Source organism: Salvia miltiorrhiza, chromosome 6, assembly GCF_028751815.1.
Source record: "Salvia miltiorrhiza cultivar Shanhuang (shh) chromosome 6, IMPLAD_Smil_shh, whole genome shotgun sequence".
In the NCBI taxonomy this organism is placed as follows: domain Eukaryota; kingdom Viridiplantae; phylum Streptophyta; class Magnoliopsida; order Lamiales; family Lamiaceae; genus Salvia; species Salvia miltiorrhiza.
In genome coordinates, this window is record NC_080392.1 from 43,771,481 (window position 1) to 43,790,797 (window position 19,317).

At 36.4% G+C, this 19,317-nt stretch overlaps 2 protein-coding genes across 3 annotated transcripts; one reads left to right on the forward strand and one right to left on the reverse strand.

Annotated features, from left to right (window-relative positions):
• Nucleotides 1–2,823: 2,823 nt before the first annotated feature.
• Nucleotides 2,824–5,700, reverse strand: LOC130989818 (uncharacterized). Its single transcript, XM_057913924.1, has 6 exons — nt 5,272–5,700; nt 4,710–4,832; nt 4,358–4,546; nt 4,186–4,267; nt 3,279–3,343; nt 2,824–3,180 (listed from the first exon to the last, which is right to left on the reverse strand). The coding sequence occupies exons 1-6, from the start codon at nt 5,563–5,565 to the stop codon at nt 2,878–2,880; spliced, it is 1,056 nt and encodes a 351-aa protein (XP_057769907.1). The 5' UTR covers nt 5,566–5,700; the 3' UTR covers nt 2,824–2,877.
• A 1,484-nt stretch (nt 5,701–7,184) lies between these two features.
• Nucleotides 7,185–10,624, forward strand: LOC130989819 (glucan endo-1,3-beta-D-glucosidase 1). Of its 2 annotated transcripts, none has more exons than XM_057913925.1 (2): nt 7,185–7,323; nt 8,262–10,624. In XM_057913925.1, exon 2 carries the CDS (start codon nt 8,382–8,384, stop codon nt 10,569–10,571), a length of 2,190 nt encoding a protein of 729 aa, XP_057769908.1. In that variant the 5' UTR covers nt 7,185–7,323; nt 8,262–8,381; the 3' UTR covers nt 10,572–10,624. The 2 variants fall into 2 exon arrangements, with proteins under 2 accessions (XP_057769908.1, XP_057769909.1); XM_057913926.1 differs by having other exon boundaries at nt 8,266–10,624.
• The last annotated feature ends 8,693 nt before the right edge of the window (nt 10,625–19,317 follow it).

Sequence of the window (19,317 nt, forward strand, 5' to 3'; positions counted from 1 at the left end):
GAATTTTCATCTAAGTTGAGGGTAGTATTGGAAAAACACAAGATAATCTAGTTGGAAGTGTTATCAATCAAACACATGATAGATTAGGTGCCAAACCTATCAAACACGCATAAGCACTACTAAACTCATGTAATATCGCATATGGAACTGAAATTAGTGTATATGGACATATCCATTGCTCCCAATCAAACGGGCCCTTACAATAAACTATGTCATTTTTATTAAAACTCGTGTCGTCCCATTTTAAGATTATTTTTGGTTGATGGAGGGAGTACTATATTTTATATCTAATTAATATTTTCAATTTTTTCATAAATAAATGAACTTATTACTTGCAAATTTCATTTTTAGTACTCCCTCCGTCCGCCAAAAGTAGACCATTTTTACTATATTGGGCGTCCGCAAAGAGTAGACCACTTTCCTTTTATGGAAATGGTCCCACCACCCACTTTAATCTTTTATCCTTACAAACATTTTTTATTTACAAAAAAAACCCACCTCAAATTCAATCTCAACCACATATCTCATAAAGTGGTGGGACCCTTTCTCCACTACATCAAAATCATCACCAATTTTATTAAATCTCGTGTCCAACCAAAGTGGTCTACTTTTGACGGACGGAGGGAGTAATTGCTAATAGTTGCAAATTTCATGAAGCAAATTTTTCCTAATTCTAATTCCTAAAAAAACACCAAATCAAAGATATTCTAATGCTAATCACCTATTCAAATATATACACCCAATTGATAATTCACATATTTATGACTCGGAGGATTATTTTTTCATTGACATTTATCTATCCATCTATCTATATAATAATAATACTATCTATCTATATCTATTTTAAGCCACCACTATGTGACATCACCTATCATCTCCATTTCTATATATCTTAATTCTTATTTTATTAATTGTAAATTCACACACACATATATAGAGGAATGGGATCATATAACAGTTGAACCTTAGATGGAGTACGTAAATAGGGATGTCAATCGGGCCAACCCACTCGGTTTCGGGCTAACCCATTCGGTTTCGGGTTATTTTCGGTTCGGGCTAGTTGGTTTTTTTATTTTTCGGGCTAAAATTTTTCGACCCTAACCCTAACCCACTCGGTTTCGGGCTAGCCCGTTCGGGCCCACAAATTTACAATTTTTTTATATGTATAATTTTTTATATGGATAATCATATTATTGTAATTAAAATATGTCGTGCTTTTTAAATCAAAATATTTCGCCTTATTTTAGATACAAAAATTAGTGTTATTTTAATGTAAATTTACATAATATCTAATTTTAACTTTGTTTCCGATAAAAATTGTATATAGCTATAACATAAATTACTATCTTTCTTTGACTTTTATATCATAAATATTTATTATTAATCGTTAGAAAAAATCAAAACATATTATACAAGCATCAAAATGTTATTATCAAATTAAAAAGTAAAGTATTAAAGTTTAGAAATCAATTATTAAGAAAGTGTTCGGTTAATCGGGCCAACCCACTCGGTTTTCGGGCCAACCCTATCGGGCTCGGGCTATTTTCGGTTCGGGCCATTCGGGCTAAAAATTTTCAGCCCTAACCCACTTTTTTTATCGGTCTATTCGGGTCGACCCGTTGGTTTCGGGCTTTTTTGACATCCCTATGTAATACTCAATTTGAACCATACATTTTGTTCATGTAAAGCATCAAAATTGTGACACGTGGCAGAAGCCTTCAAGGCCTTTCAATGCAAAATTCGCGCGGTAGTAAAATTGGAAAAAAGAAAAGAAAAGAAAAGAAAGAAGATAGGATATATATTATAAAAAATCATTTGCTTTTGGTAACTTTTTTTTAGATATTTTGAAATAGACATATTTTCCATACATAAAGTTTCACACAAAAATACATACAGTACTCACACAAATGCATTAAATGGTACAAAAATGCATTGCATTTTTCGACAAATCTGGTATTTTTCGCCATTCCTCCCCACACCACAACCACCCCAAGTTAAATTTTTTTTTTTTTTTTTTTTGCATAATTTTACACACAAAAATCTAAAAAAAATCATCAAAAGTATACTCCCTCCGTCTCATAAATAATGGTCTATTTTTCTTTTTGAGTTGTCCCATATATAATGGCATGTTTCCTTTTTGGGCTATAATTTACACTTAATTAAAGTTTTTAGTTATGCCCAACAAAACCCTAATTATTTCAACCTCCAACTAATTTTTATCTCCCTCTCTCTACTCCAATTTCCCTCTCACTCCACCGCCTCCATCTGCCATCTTTCCACCGGAGATCGACATGGCAACAACGAGGAGATCGATTTTTTGTATTGTAGTTGCTGATCTATTTTTGAGGATTAAGAATGTAGTTGTTGATCTAATTTTGAGGATTAAATACGAGGGACATCACTTTATCTCTTAGTTGTTGTTCTAATTTTGAGGATTAAATATGAGGGACATCACTTTATCTCTTAATTCAATATTTCTTAATCTCCGTGCTCAAAAGAAACAGGCCATTATTTTTGGGACGGATGGAGTATATTAAAAAAAATTGACGTAGGGTGAGTGAGATGGGTCAACGGCAAAAAAACTAGATTTGTCGAGAAATGCAATGCATTTTTTGTGAAGTTATTTTCATAGCATCTCTCATAAATGAGAGGGATTAGCAATGAACAAAAAACAGGAAGGAGTATTTCCAAAGGAAAAGCGAAAAGCATTGCATGAACTATGAAATCATGGAAACCAAATTAACTTTACTAGGCGCCCAAAATCCAAAGTTAAAAACAATCTCACTATACACCATGTACAATCACGAGTATAAAATGTCAACATTAAGAAATGCAATAGCTTTTGCATATAATCAAATTTGAGTAAGTGGTCGAACCTCAGAATGAAAGTTTGATAAATACCAGTATGTGCAAAACCAAAATGTAGACAACAAAAGCTGATCTGAGCAACATTAACCTCTGCAAACTCTCATTCCGACCACCCATATGAACAGGAAGCTTGTGGCGAGCGTCAATGTATTCAGAAGATAGAGATTCTTGATAAGAGTTGCTTCTTCCAAACCTATTCCTTGAAAATTTGGTATCTAAACTGCCATTTTCGATTCTTCTCCGTATCCCATTTAACTTCTCTAGCTCCATCTCCTTTATATGGATTTCACCGATAAGACCTTCTGCCTGAGCCTATAAGCGAGAAATGTAGATGAAAAATATTATTACAAAATTTCCAAGGAAAAATGTAACTCTCATCGAGTAGTAAATAGACCCATTCGAAATATGACCTGCTTCGCTGCAAGTTGTTCAATTAAGCTGTGAAGCTGTTTATCCAATGCTTTCTCTCGCTGAGCTGCAAGTGAAGATACCGAAGATGTTGTAAAATTTGTTATTTATAAGATCTACTTTCTAGAAATATGTTACAAGACCAAATAATTAAGAGACAAAAGTAGCACATAGGAGGTTTAAAAGCATGCATAATCCTGCTAACAAATTGAAGAACAACTCATAACCCAACGGGCTAATGATCTCCTTGAACTGTAGATTATTGAAATCAGACTCTGGGTATTCTCAATTTTAAAAAGAAGCTCTTTGACTGTATTGCATAATATATATAAGTAAAAGGTTCCGCCTTATATTTCAAATAATATCATAATAATTATTTAGTATACTTCATTTTTTGATTTAGCCCCATGATTAACTTTTATATTCCTTTAAATTTCAATTAATCTTTCTTATCCCATATAATTACTTTAATAGGGATATTTTGATCTTTGAAAAGTTTAGGGTTATTATCAACTTATGTCTTGAACTTTAACATATTTTACGAACATATCCTGACCTTCGTGATATGAAATTGATACCTCCTCTATACACTTCTCGACATATAGTCATACACTTTTGATCAAAATATAGGAGCAAGTATAAAAGCACTTATAAAAACGGACAGCTCCACTCTCTAAATTGTAGATTTCTTCAATATATAGCTTACATAATTAGCCGGAACATCAACTATATGAGCTGTTTTAAGTGGTCGCTAACTGCTAGAGCTTTTTCAATGTCATTTGTTCATTTTTCTCCAAAAATATAAACATCCATGGATTCTCTGGAAACAAAATTTTCAATGTTTAACACGTGTCAGAATACATGATTATTAGACAGTAAATGGAGGTATCTGATAATTAACCTAAGTACCTGGGGTTGGTTTTTTTAATGCGCTATCTTGGACCTGCAGCCATTTTTTCTCCAATTCTTGAACAATCTCTTCTATTGCAGCCTATAAATAAGAAATGGATAGAGATTTTAGCAATCAATATGTATTAGATAGGCATAAAACACAGTGGTTAAGTATAACCATACAACAGACCAATTCTTTTCTCTTGCTATCCAACTTCTTCATCAATGCAGATTTGGCAGCTTTTGCATCTTCTTGAGCTTTAATTGTTTGCTGGGATTCGTTAAGCATTCTATTGGACTCTCCTGAATTGCTGGCATCTGCAGAAACTTGTGCTCTTTGCAACTCAGCTAACAGGTTCTGTTCAATCAAATCCAGTTCCTGAAAAGAATACATGTATACCACACTATTTATGGTGTTACAAAATTTGCTCCAAGAAAGAAATTTACGACTATAGTGAGATAGCAAACATAGGAAAGGTTGGAGTACAACCATCAAGCCAATTAAACGCATGATAATAAGTTTAGGAAACTAAATTTCTGACCTTCAACTTACTTAGGAGCAAATCTGCTTCCTGTAACTTCTCTTGAATTTTAATTTCACAGTTGGATATAGCATGTTGATACTCAGCATTTTCTTGCAGCAACCTAGCCTCTCTCTGCTGTGCCTGCAATGGGTAATTACGAGTAACCATCAGCACTCTACATTCACAGCCTTCAAAAAATCACCTTCAAGGATCCTTCTTTCCACAAAATTGCCATAAACTCGACAAGAATTCTCAATCTGTCAAATGCACCTTAATTAAGAAACGTATAGCAAAGACAGAATCGGAAAAAGAATGAGAAATCAGATTCGAATTCCTATCCAATTTTATTGGGGCAAAATTGAACCTAGCTACACGACATTAATCTGAGCTTAATGCTTGCTTCAGCTAATTCCGTTGCAATTACTCCAGATTCTAATCCGCCACTTGCTTTTTAATCATCATCATAAACACAATAAATATAAATCCAACTTCACAAACAAAATGTGCAAAGCGGAAGAAACATCACAATAAAAACAGAGGAACGATTTAAAAATCTTAAAATCAAAAGAGATGAATATACCTCTTGTTTGGTGGAGGAGTGGGCGTTGAGCTGAAGAGCGAGAGCGTTGTTGGAGGCAAGAGAATGAGCGTGGAGATGAGGAAGGCGTTGAGAAATATCGGGAGGGGGCAGTCTCAGCCGCAGATCTTGGATCGCGCGGTTGAGAGAAGCTGTTTTGCTGTCTAGCTCCTTAACGTAGGTCAGTTGCTCGGGCGTGAAGATGAGAGGTATGGAATTGGGATCAGCCTCTTCGTCGCTCCACCCACCGCCACCGCCTCCGACGACGTCGGCCGCCCACGCTAGTAAGCCGGCCATCAACTGTTGTTTCCGGTTGCAAACTAGTGATACTACTGGTGTTGGATTTCCCCCAAATTGATTTAGGTCACCTGCTTTGTTTTATGAATATGTTAATGTCAAACTATGCCAAAAATAACATTTCACTTTCAAGTCTCACCAATTAAATACTAGTAACATATACTCACTGTATTTATTTATTTATTTATTACTGGTAATTCAGATGTTATTTTGGTAGGGAAAGTTACAATTTGATCTATTATTAATAGATTATATACCTTAACCTTGATACACAATGGTATGATAGTATTAAATTTTAATTTATTTATTTTTTAGACTAAAATCTTATCATAAGATTCGTAGCACAAATTTTATCCAAATGAAAACAATAGGAGAAAATAAAAGATGAGAATGAGTAGGAATAAAACATCTATATTAATATAAGATTTTATTACAAACCGAAAAAAGGAAAAAACATTACAACAAACCCTTGAAAGCAAAGGAGCAAACAAAGGTTATGCCTAGTTAATTTTTTTAAAAAAATTGTGTAAAAGATTATACGCGTATATTTATTTATTTTTTGAATAAAAAAATTATATTTTTCATTTTTCATTAAGCCGACATTAAATTAAATATACTAATTTCTCAATTGAATCAAAATTGTGGGTAGCAACACTCTTTGAAAAAGAGATGACCTATTTCAAAGAGAACATAAAGCGGTGCGAACTTCTGTCTGCGAGCAACGAGGTTTATGACTCAAATCACCCCATTCCCCCTTGCCCAAGTGAAAAAAAGGAAAAGAGATGATCTGATTACCAAAATGTGGCAAAAGTCCACCACATAAAACATAAAACACAAATTATTAATCATGTTTATATTTTGTGTTCCCAATTTTTTATAAGTTTTAAAAATATATCTTTAATTTTTGTTTTCTATTAAAAACTTCCCATTTTTAATTTTTTTAAAAAATATGCTTCAATATATAAAATTAGGCGACGGGTTGATTAGTAATTTTGCTAAATTTTTATACAAGACGCCATTGTTTAATTGAGAAATTAAAAAAAGCTAGTATTTAATAACGCAAATTATTGGGTACATCCGGTCGCATACTATGTGATTGGTTTGAAAGTTTATATTTCTTCACACTAATATTTACTTTTATCCATAAGAATATTTACTTTTAGTTATTTTCACTCATTAATACTTATATTCTTAACTATTTGGTCAAGTGATCATTGTTGTTACAAAAAATAATTATTGTTATAATTAAATGTAGTAATATTTATAAAGTATTACATTAATTCACGATAAGTGTTACTTTTATTCATGAGAACTAGTACTACTACATAATTAAAAGTAACCTATGCGACCGGCCGCATGCAAGACGATCATTCAATAATCTTAAAAATTAGACTAGATGATTCATTATTTTATTACCAAATTTTATTTAATTGGACAATTTCTCAATTTGGGCAGCAAAACATAATTAATGCAAACACAAAACCCATAACCCAAGAAAAACAGCATAAGAAAAATGATTCCCATATTGATATTGTTATCTTTAACTTTCTTGCATGCTTCAGTTGCAAGCAATTTAGATACCCAATTCTATATAAATATTATAGGCACAAACTTAACTTGGACACAAACATTTAATCCCACTCACACGTTAAAGACATCTCAATTTCTATCTTCCTTTTGTTTTCTTCACAACTCTAAATCTTTTCTTGCCTAAGTTTTTTAGGTGAATGCCATACTTGCACCACAACTCTTATTTCTGTAAGTTTCCTCATTTTAATTTGAAATTTGGTGATCAAATTCTTATATCAACCTCATGATTATGATTTACCAATGCCAATTATTATAAAAAAAGGGAAGTGAATAATAAACAGCTTCATTTTTTATTTTATTTTCACAGCTCAACATTCAATTTTTGGGGCAATTGTATCATTTACTGCGTCTGCTAGTGAATATGTAATCAATTTTAATATCTAAAGTTACGTATAGTGTTAGGGTGAATTAAATAAGCACCATTATCCTTGTTTCTTCAACTAGAAAATATTACAACCAATTACTGAAATCAGACGTCACTTTTAATTTATATATAGTTCATTTATTTACCACTAACTAGATTTGTCCACCATGTGATGGACGATAATAATTGTAAGTAAAAATTATTAATATACACATATAATTAAATTGGAAAACAAATCTAAATATGACACATAAATATTATAAATTTTGAAATATTTAATTTTATACAATATTCAGAATTATACCACAAAAAATAGAATGAACAAAATAAAAATTTTAATAGTATTTTATAAAATTAATTTTCAAAAATAAAAATTTAAAATAGTTCATTTATTTACAACTAATTTTTTTTACCCAATTTATTTACAACTAATTACTTTTGAACACAAATATTAAGAAATATGTAGAATGCAGATAAAGTGAATTGTTCGAAATTGATTAAATATTTTGTATAGAGAGAATATATAATCAAAAAATAAATTAGATATTTGTAATAAGACATCTCATTACATAAAAAATCTCATTATATAAAGTGAGACATTTGTAACGAAACAGATGGAATATTTTTTTTTTTTAAAATTTAAAATTACATCTGCGTTTTCACATCAGATATTCAGATGTTGCTATTTGCATTTGGATCATTGAATTATTGATTTATTGATTTCTCATTCAACAACGCGTAGGCAGGTACCGACACATCCCCGCGTGGCGTAATTACTGGATAAATTTCCCGAAACTTAGCGCGAGTGACAATCGAGCCCCTCAACTTCCACCAAATTATATAAATAACCCCTGAAATTCAAATGCTGAGGAAGATCAAACGAAGAGTCAAAACCGTTATAACGAAGCCTTTCAACAAGAAAAGGCGACCAAAAAAGCCGCCATCGGCACCGCCCACTCCCTCCCCTTCGCCGCCCATGTCGCCGCCGCCGCCATCATCACCCGCCAAGCTCCACCGATCCCGCCCCTTCATCTTCCCCCAAACTCACTCCGCCGTCCTCCCCGACCCCTCCCGATTCTTCGCCCCCCACCTCCTCGCCGCCCCTCTCCCCACCAACTCCTTCTTCCAGAACTTCGCCCTCAAAAATGGCGACCAGCCCGAATACATCCATCCCTACCTCATCAAATCGTCGCAGTCGTCTCTCACCCTCTGCTACCCGTCTCTCTTCACGAATCCCGCCTTCATCTACCAAGTATTCGTCGCTGATCTCACCATTTCCACGCTCAATAACCCGAACCCTAGCTCAACTCATGTTATATCCTCTTTCTCCGATCTCGGCGTCACTCTGGATTTCCCCTCCAACAATCTTAGATTCTTCCTAGTTCGAGGTAGTCCGTATTTGACCTGCAGTGTGCTGAGCGCAGTTTGCCTCTCGATTTCCACCATTCACGCCGTTCTCGAGCTGACTCCCAACAGTTCATGCACAAAATACACAATTAGGTTGAACAACAATCAGACATGGCTGCTCTACGCATCTTCGCCGGTAAATCTGAGCCACGACATCAACATGATCACTTCTTCTACTGTGTTTTCCGGCGTGATTCGGATTGCAGCATTGCCGGTGGCTTCCCCCAAATTCGAGTCGATTCTCGATCAATTCAGCTCGTGCTACGCCGTGAGGGGCGATGCCGTGTTCACAAAACCCTTCTCTTTGGATTACAAATGGGAGAAGAGAGGCTGGGGGGATTTATTGATGCTCGCACATCCTCTCCATCTCAGGCTTCTCTCTGATTCCGACTGCTCTGTATCCGTGTTGGATGATTTCAAATACGACAGCATCGATGGAGAGCTCGTTGGTGTAGTCGGCGATTCCTGGGCTTTGAAAAGTGAGCCCGTATCCGTAACTTGGCATTCGATCAAGGGAGTTGAGGAGAGTTCATGTGCTGAAATAATCGAAGCTCTCGTTAACGATGTGGCGGCATTGGATGCTCGTGCAGTGACAACGCCCTCGTCTTACTTCTACGCCAAATTAGTTGCTAGAGCAGCAAGGCTAGCATTGATAGCTGAAGAAGTGTGCTACACCGATGTGATCCCTGCAATCAAGCAGTTCTTGAAGCAGACGATCGAGCCGTGGTTGGAGGGGACCTTCGGGCCTAATGGATTCCTCTACGATGCACAATGGGGAGGCATTGTGACAAAACAAGGGTCGTTGGATTCGGGTGCTGATTTCGGTTTTGGAGTGTACAATGATCACCATTATCATCTCGGATACTTCGTTTATGGGATTGCTGTGTTGGCCAAGATTGACTCTACTTGGGGGAGGAAGTACAGAGCGCAGGCTTACGCGTTGATGGCGGATTACATGAACCTGAGCAGGCGGGAGAACTCAAACTACACGCGGTTGAGATGCTTCGATCTGTGGAAGCTGCATTCTTGGGCGGGAGGGCTGACGGAGTTTGCAGACGGGCGGAATCAAGAGAGCACGAGCGAGGCTGTGAATGCATACTACTCTGCAGCTCTGATGGGGCTGGCCTATGGAGACAGCCACCTGATTTGGATCGGTTCGACCATCTCAGCTTTTGAGATTCTTGCTGCGGAGACATGGTGGCATGTGAAGGAGGAGGGGAAGAGTTTGTATCCAGCTGAATTTGTTAGAGATAATAGAGTTGTTGGGGTGTTGTGGGCTAGTAAAAGGGATAGTGGGCTTTGGTTTGCTCCTGCTGATTGGAAGGAGTGTAGGCTGGGGATTCAGCTGCTGCCTTTGCTCCCCATCAGTGAGGCGCTCTTCTCCGATGCTCGTTTCGTGAGGCAGCTGGTTGAGTGGACTGTGCCGGCGTTGGCAAGGGAGGGTGTCGGGGAGGGGTGGAAGGGGTTCGTGTACGCGTTGCAAGGGATGTACGACAAGGGAGGCGCGCTGGCTAACGTTAGGAGCTTGAATGGGTACGATGATGGGAACTCGCTCACCAATCTGCTCTGGTGGATCCATAGCAGGGATGATCAACCAGAGGAGTACTCTGATAGATTGTGTTGGTTTCGACATTATAGTCACTGATTGTATGATGTTGAGCTTGTTTGGTTATCGAATATTGCTTTGCTTTGATATTCTGCCTGCTGCGTTATTCAATATTTGCACTTGCCGTTTTACAGTTTCGGTTTGTATTGAAATCTGTTTTGGTGTTATTTCGGCTTTAGATGTGAGTGGAGAAAGGGAAACTGCTGCTTGTGATAATGTGTGCTCTTCAATTCTGGGCTTGTTTCCTAGTAGAACATTTTGTCACAAATTAAAATAACTAGGACAACGAAGTAATGTGATTGTGATGTATTCAATTTCGGGCTTCACTTGTAAACAAACCGGTGCGTTTACTTTTTATCCCTCTAAATGGAGGGATAATATAGAGTTTAAATTTTATGTGTGCGTGTATTGATTAAGCGGTAGGAGGTTAATGCTTGGGTTCGAATCTCGCGGCAATTTACAGTTATAATGATTTTGAATTGGCTCAACATTGAAAATTCAATCATTGCAATGATTATGATACTACATTCCACAAAGAATGATTTAATCTCTATCACATTTGGGTCATGCACGATGAGAGATTAACTTCTTCACAATGGTAGGTAGCATGCCTAAAAGATGATGAAATCAGTAGGCACTGGGGGATTTAGGATTTGTCATTATAGGAAGTGAAAATTATTGAAGTACGACTTCTGAAAATATCTATACATGGGTTCAGGGCGAAGCTTCAAATTAATTTTTTTTGAACATTTCGTACAATTTTGTTTTTAGAGCATCAACAACCGTGCATCCATTCCAGCAATGGTATTGCACCCACTTGGGTGCAATGGATTTAATTTTATTTTTGATATAGTTTTATTCTAGTTTCAATTTTAAATTTACAATACTTGATAAATTAAAATTTCATTGAATTCAAATTTAAATCCTACATTAATTGAATTAAAGTTGCAATACAAGAAATTAAAATCCTAAATTACTTAAATTAAAACAAACATAAAATAAAAAATCCTAAAAATCTAGCGTATTTTTTTTAAAATTTGCATCCACCAATTTTGCTAATTTTTTAAAAATTTGTTTTTAAAAATTTGCTATTTTTTTCAATTTTAAAATTTGTTTTTTCAATTTTGCTATTTTTTTTTTTGCTTGAAAAGGGGCGCGTGTTGCCACCGCCCCTCTTTTGCACTCGGTGCGGCCGCTTGCTCCACCTCCATTGCGCCCGGGTGCGGCAACGGTGGCGGGTGCGATAGGCCGGGTTTGATCCCGCCATTGCACCCGCCGTTGTTGATGCTCTTATATCTAAGTAGAATTTTAATGGGTTTAAAATTAGAATCAATCACGTAATACAACAACTAGTTCACAATTTTATTAATTCAATCACAAGTACATTAAAAGCATAAAAAAAACCTACTTCTATGAGTTTTTTTTTTTAATTGTTTTATTCTCTAAAAAAAATAAACTAATTTCATTATTAATAATTCATAATTTACTTTAACTCAAGGTAATTGACTCAAATTCAACATAAAAAATTAATTAAGAAAGAAAAATGAAACAAAATAGTACAAATGTAACAAACTAATATAACAAATCACTATAAAATGTTAAGCAATTAATGTGGATATTATAGTTATTAAAACACTATACTATATTTATTTTTGTATTATGTGTTGAACTTTCTTTTTTCATGTTTCCTCACCAAAATTTTCTATGTCGATACAAAAGTACTTTTTGATGTGAATAAAATGTGTTTTATTCTCTAAAAAAATGAACTAATTTCATTATCAATAATTCATAATTTACTTTAACTCAAGGTAATTGACTCAAATTCAACATAAAAAATTAATTAAGAAAGAAAAATGAAACAAAATAGTACAAATGTAACAAACTAAAAATGTTAAGCAATTAATGTGGATATTATAGTTATTAAAACACTGTACTATATTTATGTTTGTATTATGTGTTGAACTTTCTTCTTTCATGTTTCCTCACCAAAATTTTCGATGTCGATACAAAAGTACTTTTTGATGTGAATAAAATATATTTTAGGTGTATTTATATTTATATAATTTAAGTAACATTCTAAGTAAATATATGAATTTGTTTTCCAAAAATTTAATATCCATATTACAATGGATTACTAATATTTTTTCGACACCTACTAATATAATGAAATCCTTATTTTTCGTGAAACACTTAGACCCTTATTTTTCAATGAATAAAACATACTACTAATATAATGAAACCCTTATTTTCCGTGAAACATTGAGACCCTTATTTTTCAATGAATAAAACATATATACTGATGAACAAGGTATTATATATTGATGAATAACGAAATTTTAAAAATTGGTAATGAATAAGACATATATACTGATGAACAAGGCACTATATACTGATGAACAATACAGTATATTGATGGATAACAAAATTTAAAATATTTCACTCCCTCTAGGATTCAAACCTGAGAAAAAAATTCGCCCTCTAGGTACAATATCAGTCATAAGATTGATAAAATAAACGCACGAGATCATGTCTAAGATCACTAAAAATAGGGGGTTTCATTGGAGCGCTACCCTATATATATATATATATATATATATATATATATATATATATATAATATAATATATTGTATCATCTATATGGGAAGGGTTACTATGAGAGCAACTCTTAAAATAAGAAATAAGAACTAGGAAAAATGTATGAATTTTATGTAGAACACGTATGAATTCGTTGAATAAATATATTAATTGTGAACAATAAATTTTTGCTACCTATGAGATTCGAACTCAGGACCATGAATTCATCCAACAGGATGATGAATCAACCGTAGATCTTGATGATACTGAAAATTATTCTTATTTTATATCTTAAGAAATGTACTTATTTTAGCTCATCCCTCATCTACTTGATACAAAAATATAAGAGCTAATATATAAAACTATCCACTTTCATATTATAAAATTAAAAATTGTCCACTAAGATAAAAATAATAAAAAGTGGCCAATTTTTGTGTAAAAGTACAAAATTACCCCTAACAATAAAAATTAAAATAGTAGCCATTTTTCTCTCCCTCTATCGTACAATCATTTTATCTCTCTCTCTCTTCTCCCCCTCTCCCTCTTCGGCTCTCCCTCTCGTACTCACCGCCGCTCCACAGTCGTCGGCCACCGCCTCCGCCTACGCCTCCGCCTGATCACTATTTTATTAGCAACAAAAATACCGCAACTAACACGGTGTAATCGTAGTATAAACAGCAATCGGATATCGTATCCACAGGGACTGTAAAACGAAATGACTCTATCTATTTCCTACACAGACTCTCATAGTATGCAAGTAAAACGAAATTGAAAGAGATTTAAATACTTATACTAAAACGCAACTAGCAATAATTAAAAGCACGTAGGAAAATTCGAATATTAAAAAGCAACTGATCCTAGGGTAGTAAATTCATTAACTAAATCTATGCAATTAATCTATTAATCCTATGTACCAGTTTAATCCAGCTATGATGAAAGATCACTTAATTAATCAATTACTCTCGCTAGAGCAGCAACGATCGTAGATTAGTAAATTATCTATCTCCGTTAGGTCTCAAGAAAATCTACTAACTCCCAATAGCTCCTAAGAATAGCTCCCTATGATCCACCTATCTCCGCTAGGTCTCAAGGTTAAAATCATATCATACATTCCTGAATCCGCTAAACAGTTATCTCCGCTAGGTCTCAAACCGAATAGCTAAACATGCAAACTATTGATCAGATAATTCACAAGAATTTAAGCACCAGGAATTATGAATCATAAACTGGAAGGCACAAAGGTATTAACAAATAAATCACATAAATTCAATCAACTATTTACAAACCCTAGAATCAGCTAAAGGAAACTAGCCAGACATAATAAAAGAAAACATAAACATAATTAATAAGAAAGCAATTGAAAGAACTGAATTAAATAAAACTCTGAATAAAACAATTGTAGCGGCTTGAATCTTCAATCTTGTGGAAATCCAATCCAAGCTGTAAAAACTGGAAAGCAATAATAATCTAAAGCTATGAAACTGAGAAAAAATAAAGTTGGGAACTGAAAAAGGAACCCTAGATAGGTCAAAAGAAGACCTATTTATAGTGTCAAGGTAAAATACAGTGTTTGAAACCCAGAAGAACTCCAAAAACGCGCAAAACTGAAAAATCCGGGTAGCCGGCGACCTGCCCGGCGACCCATCCGGCGGTCGCCGGCCCAAGCACAAAAATCCTTCATCTGGCGGCGATCGCCGCGTCTTTTCCAACGTTCCAGAAGATCCGGCGACCCAGGCGGCGGTCGCCGGTCAGGTCGCCGGAAATCCTTCTTCGGGCGGTGGTCAACGGTGTTTGACCGCCGGATTCTGACTGCTGCGCGCGATGTTTTCGTTTCGGCCATAACTTTCTCGTCCGAACTCGGATTTTCGATCCGTTTGCGCTCACGAACTCGTATCGAGACGATCTACAACTTGTATTTCAGCACAGTTTTCCAAATTCGAACTCAATAAACCTGAAATTTCCTTCAAAGTTCGAGTAAGAATCATGTTTCAAAAGATAAAGCAAATTAAGCACAAAACAATCATCCAACACTTAGTTTCCTATAAAATTGACATCATATGAACACTAAAACCATGGAAACATGAGTGTTATCAACTCCCCCAAACTTAATCCATTGTTCGTCCTCGAATAATGAGAAGAACACAAACAATAACACGAATGGGTAAGAACTCTAGCTCATAGATGCCTCCGAAAAATAAAGAATAATGGAATTCTCAAATCTTCAATAATCAAGCACAAAATTCACCAATAAACACAACCTATAGCAAAATCAACCTTGACATTCCAAACAATTGAATCTCACAAGTGTGTGTATCACTCAACTCTCAATTTGATGGAATATATAGGACGTGTATGCTCTCATCGAGTTCAATGCAATGCAGATCTCTTACCATAGGCTTGCCAATCGTCTACAATCTCCATCGCTAAAAGTGTGCCAGGACTAAGATCAAATAGGTCTTTATTCTTGGGTTATAATGTAGGGACATTGGTTAAGGTAGGGAAATATAGGCTAAGTGACTCAAATAGATCAAGAACACCAACCTTATAGCTTCACAAATCAAGTATGGAATAAATTCCATCTTCCTCCCAACTATATCACCATAAACAACACAATTCAAGGGATTTAGTCATCACAAAACATAACTAAACACTCTTTTATGCTCTTCACTTATTTCCAACAAACAAAGTCGATTTTCTAACAAATTTCTCAATAAACACTCGACTTTACACTTTTTTCTCTTCTCTTTTTTTTTTCTTTTTTTTTCTCTTTCGTTTTCTTTTCTATTTTTTTTTTCTTTTTCTTTTTCTTTTCTTTTCACTACTTTCTAGAGCTTATAAGAGTAAATAGTAACACAAAATCATCCCTTCTTTTTCACAACCCACTATGAATATTCACCACACGAAGATCCCCATATACTTCATCACCCCCTATCATCCGACTAAAGAATAAAAGCTAAATAGGCTCAAAGTGGATAACAAAGGATAAAATTTTCAAGGACAGTGTTTGGGAAAAATTGTGGCTAACAAAAGATGGCCTAAAATCATCTCATAATCCTGGGCACCACAGCAACCTCGACACAGAAACCATGGCAAGTTCTAGAAGATCACCACATGCAATGACAAAACTCACAACAAAGAATAAACTGTGTATGATAAACAGTTATGGCTCAAATCCTCACAGGTTTATTCAACGTCCAAAAGTCAAGGTTAAAATCACTCTAGAATTATGCAAATTAGTTCCAATTATACTTAAATCATCAAAGAAAATCAAATTCCAATTTTTTTTCATAGAAATCATCATTGGCATCTCACCAGAAATCTAATGGAGCAATAATCATCTAAAAAACAATCACACACCACCAACCAAGCAGGATAAAACAATAAAGCTAACAAAAAGATAAAAGTGATACACATATCTACTCTCACCCCCCTCCCCCAAACTTATTACAGAACATAAGTTCGAAAATAAGTTTGGAGGGATGATGATATGTGTGTCACTACTCACAGAAAAACATGCTCCATGGTGGTGGTATGAACAAGGCGCGAGTTCCCGCATCTTCCAAGCTCAACACTGCACTAAAAACCCCAAACAAAGAAACAAAGAAAACAAAGAAAACAAAGAACCAAAAAGAAACTAAACGAAAGGAAAACAAAACAAAGAAAAACGGTTGGGTTACCTCCCAACAAGTGCTTAATTTAACGTCTAGAGCTCGACGATACCTCAAAAACTCATGGAGGTCGGAAACAGCACTCTAACCATTGGAAAGCCTTTCTACTCTTTGGTGCCCTCTCCACCAAAACACTTCTCTTGGCTCGGACATCCTCCACAAGCATTGCCCCCTTCTCATTCTTGTTCCGAAAAATCCGGAATTTCACTTTCTTCTTCTTGGGGGTATGGGTTTTCAAAGACCCCCCATCATGCTCCAAAAACAAACACATCTGAAAAGTCAGAACTTCTTTTGGTTTTGGAGTTTTTTTCTTGGCTTCATACTTGGGCAGCTCATTCTTCTCAACCTCTTCATCCTCCGAATTTTCTAGAAAACTGTCAGCCAAATTTATCACTTCATTCTGGGGAACTTCCTTTGGTGGAGGTTTCTTGAAAATCACAGTTTCCCCATAGGCTCCCAATGTCATCGTCCCCCTTTGCATATCTAGCTTTGCTCCACATGTGGCAAGGAAAGGTCTTCCTAACAACATAGGCATCTTTGGATCCTCCGGAATATCCAACACTACAAAGTCGACTGGGAAGAAAAAATCACTCACTTTCACAAGCACATCTTCCGCTACTCCTAGAGGTTTAGAGCAAGACTTATCAATAAGCTGAATTGTCTTGTTAGTTGGCTTCAAATCCCCCAGTTGCAACTTCCTATACACTTTGAGAGGCATGACATTTATGCTTGCTCCGGTGTCACACATCACTTTCTCAAACAGTGACTTTCCAATCTTCACAGGAATATTGAAACTGCCTGGATCTTCTCTCTTTGGAGCCAACTGATACTCCTTCACTGCGAGCACCTCCTCAAATTCATTGAATGCTCTCTTCTTTTCCATCACAGCCTTCACAATTTGTACCTCATTTGGCTTGTTTCTCAAGATCTCCACGGAAGGAATATTCACAGCCAACTTCTTAAATGTCTCCAAAAACTTCTCATCCATCTTCGGCTTTGCCAGGCTATTCGGGAAGGGTGCTACAGGCTTGTACTCTGGCCTGGGAAACGTAGGAGTAGGAATAGGCCCTTTAACAGCAGAAGAGCTCGAATCCTTCTTAGGGGGAGGCGTCTGTTTCGCTGCAAGCTCCTCCAAATCATCATCGTCTTCCTCCACTACTTTGCCTTTTCCCTTGTCATTCTGCTGCTCTTCATCCTCAACTGAATTATCAACCACCCGGATGGAATGACATTGCTGATTTTGCTGAGGTTGTTGATGTTGGCCCTTCGGATTGAACTGAGTGTTGCTAGGAAATTGGCCCGGCTTGTGCTGTGCAGCTGCTTGGTTAGCCATCTGACCAACTTGATTCTCTAACATCTGTACCTGCTTAGAAAGTGCTGAGAAGTTATTCTCCATGTTAGAGATTTTATTTCCAACATTCACCTCCATTCCAGTCATCTTTGTGAGCATCTGCTTCATCATGTCCTCCATCGAATCCTTCTTTGGCTCATTGATGACTCCTCCATTAGAAACAGAAAATCCAGGTGGAGGCTGCAAAGCATTGTTCGGATTGCCGTAAGAAAGATTCGGATGCGGACGTGCTCCTGGCTGAAACTGCTGCTGACCCTGCTGATATGGCTGACCTCTGTTATACATCCCTGGCTGTCCTTGCTGAAAATTCCCATAATTTCTGTCATTGATATAATTGACGTTTCCCAAGCCTGATGGGTCTATCACAGCTTGCTCATGACGTCCAGCATTCAATTCACCAATTTTTGCAGTCAGCTCTGCCAGCTGTGTAGCCATCGCTGCTGTTGAGTAACCATAGCTGCCATAGGATCAGAAGTGGACGCAGCTGCAACCTTCTTCAATTGCATACGCTCAGATGGCCATTGGTAGCTCGTAGAAGCCATACTATCAATAATGCTCCATGCATCAGAGCTGCTTTTCTGGAGTAGAGAGCCACCTGCAGCTGTATCCATATGCATCCTTGTACGCTCCCCGCAGGCATTGTAGAACATGATCACTAGCGTACCTTCATCAAAACCATGACTTGGGCACCTTCTGAGCTTCTCCTGGTATCGCTCCCACGTCTCCGCTAGCTTCTCTCCCTCGAACTGTTGAAACTGCACGATGTCCATCTTCAATTTCAACGTAAGGCCAGGCGGATGAAATTTTCGCAGGAACGCATGAGCTAAATCCTCCCACACGATATTATCTCCCAGCTGCAGCGTATGATACCACGACTTCGCCTTATCCCGCAGTGAGAAGGGAAAAAGACGAAGACGGATAATGTCATCAGGGACACCATTCATCTTCACCGTGCTACACAGCTCCAGGAAATGCGCCAGGTGCGCATTAGGATCTTCGATCGCTTGTCCACCATATTGGCTCTGTTGGACCATTGTGATCAATCCCGTTTTCAGCTCAAACTTGTTGACCTTTAGTGGTGGGGGCTCCTGGTACACATATTGTGGTATGAACGCTTCATTTATGGCTGGTTGCTTTTGAGCCTCTCTCGTCTCCTGTGCATCAAGCAGCTTCTTCAACTGCTCTTGTAG

Bases quoted from the DNA above. Each gene is read 5' to 3' on its own strand.
- LOC130989818 (XM_057913924.1), bottom strand. From the start codon at position 5,565: ATGGCCGGCTTACTAGCGTGGGCGGCCGACGTCGTCGGAGGCGGTGGC. The intron at 4,547-4,709 runs GTCAGAAATTTA...TATTCTTTTCAG, and splicing joins TGCTCCTAAGTAAGTTGAAG to GAACTGGATTTGATTGAACA. The intron at 3,344-4,185 runs GTACTTAGGTTA...CTTCACTTGCAG, and splicing joins ATTAAAAAAACCAACCCCAG to CTCAGCGAGAGAAAGCATTG.
- LOC130989819 (XM_057913925.1), top strand. From the start codon at position 8,382: ATGCTGAGGAAGATCAAACGAAGAGTCAAAACCGTTATAACGAAGCCT.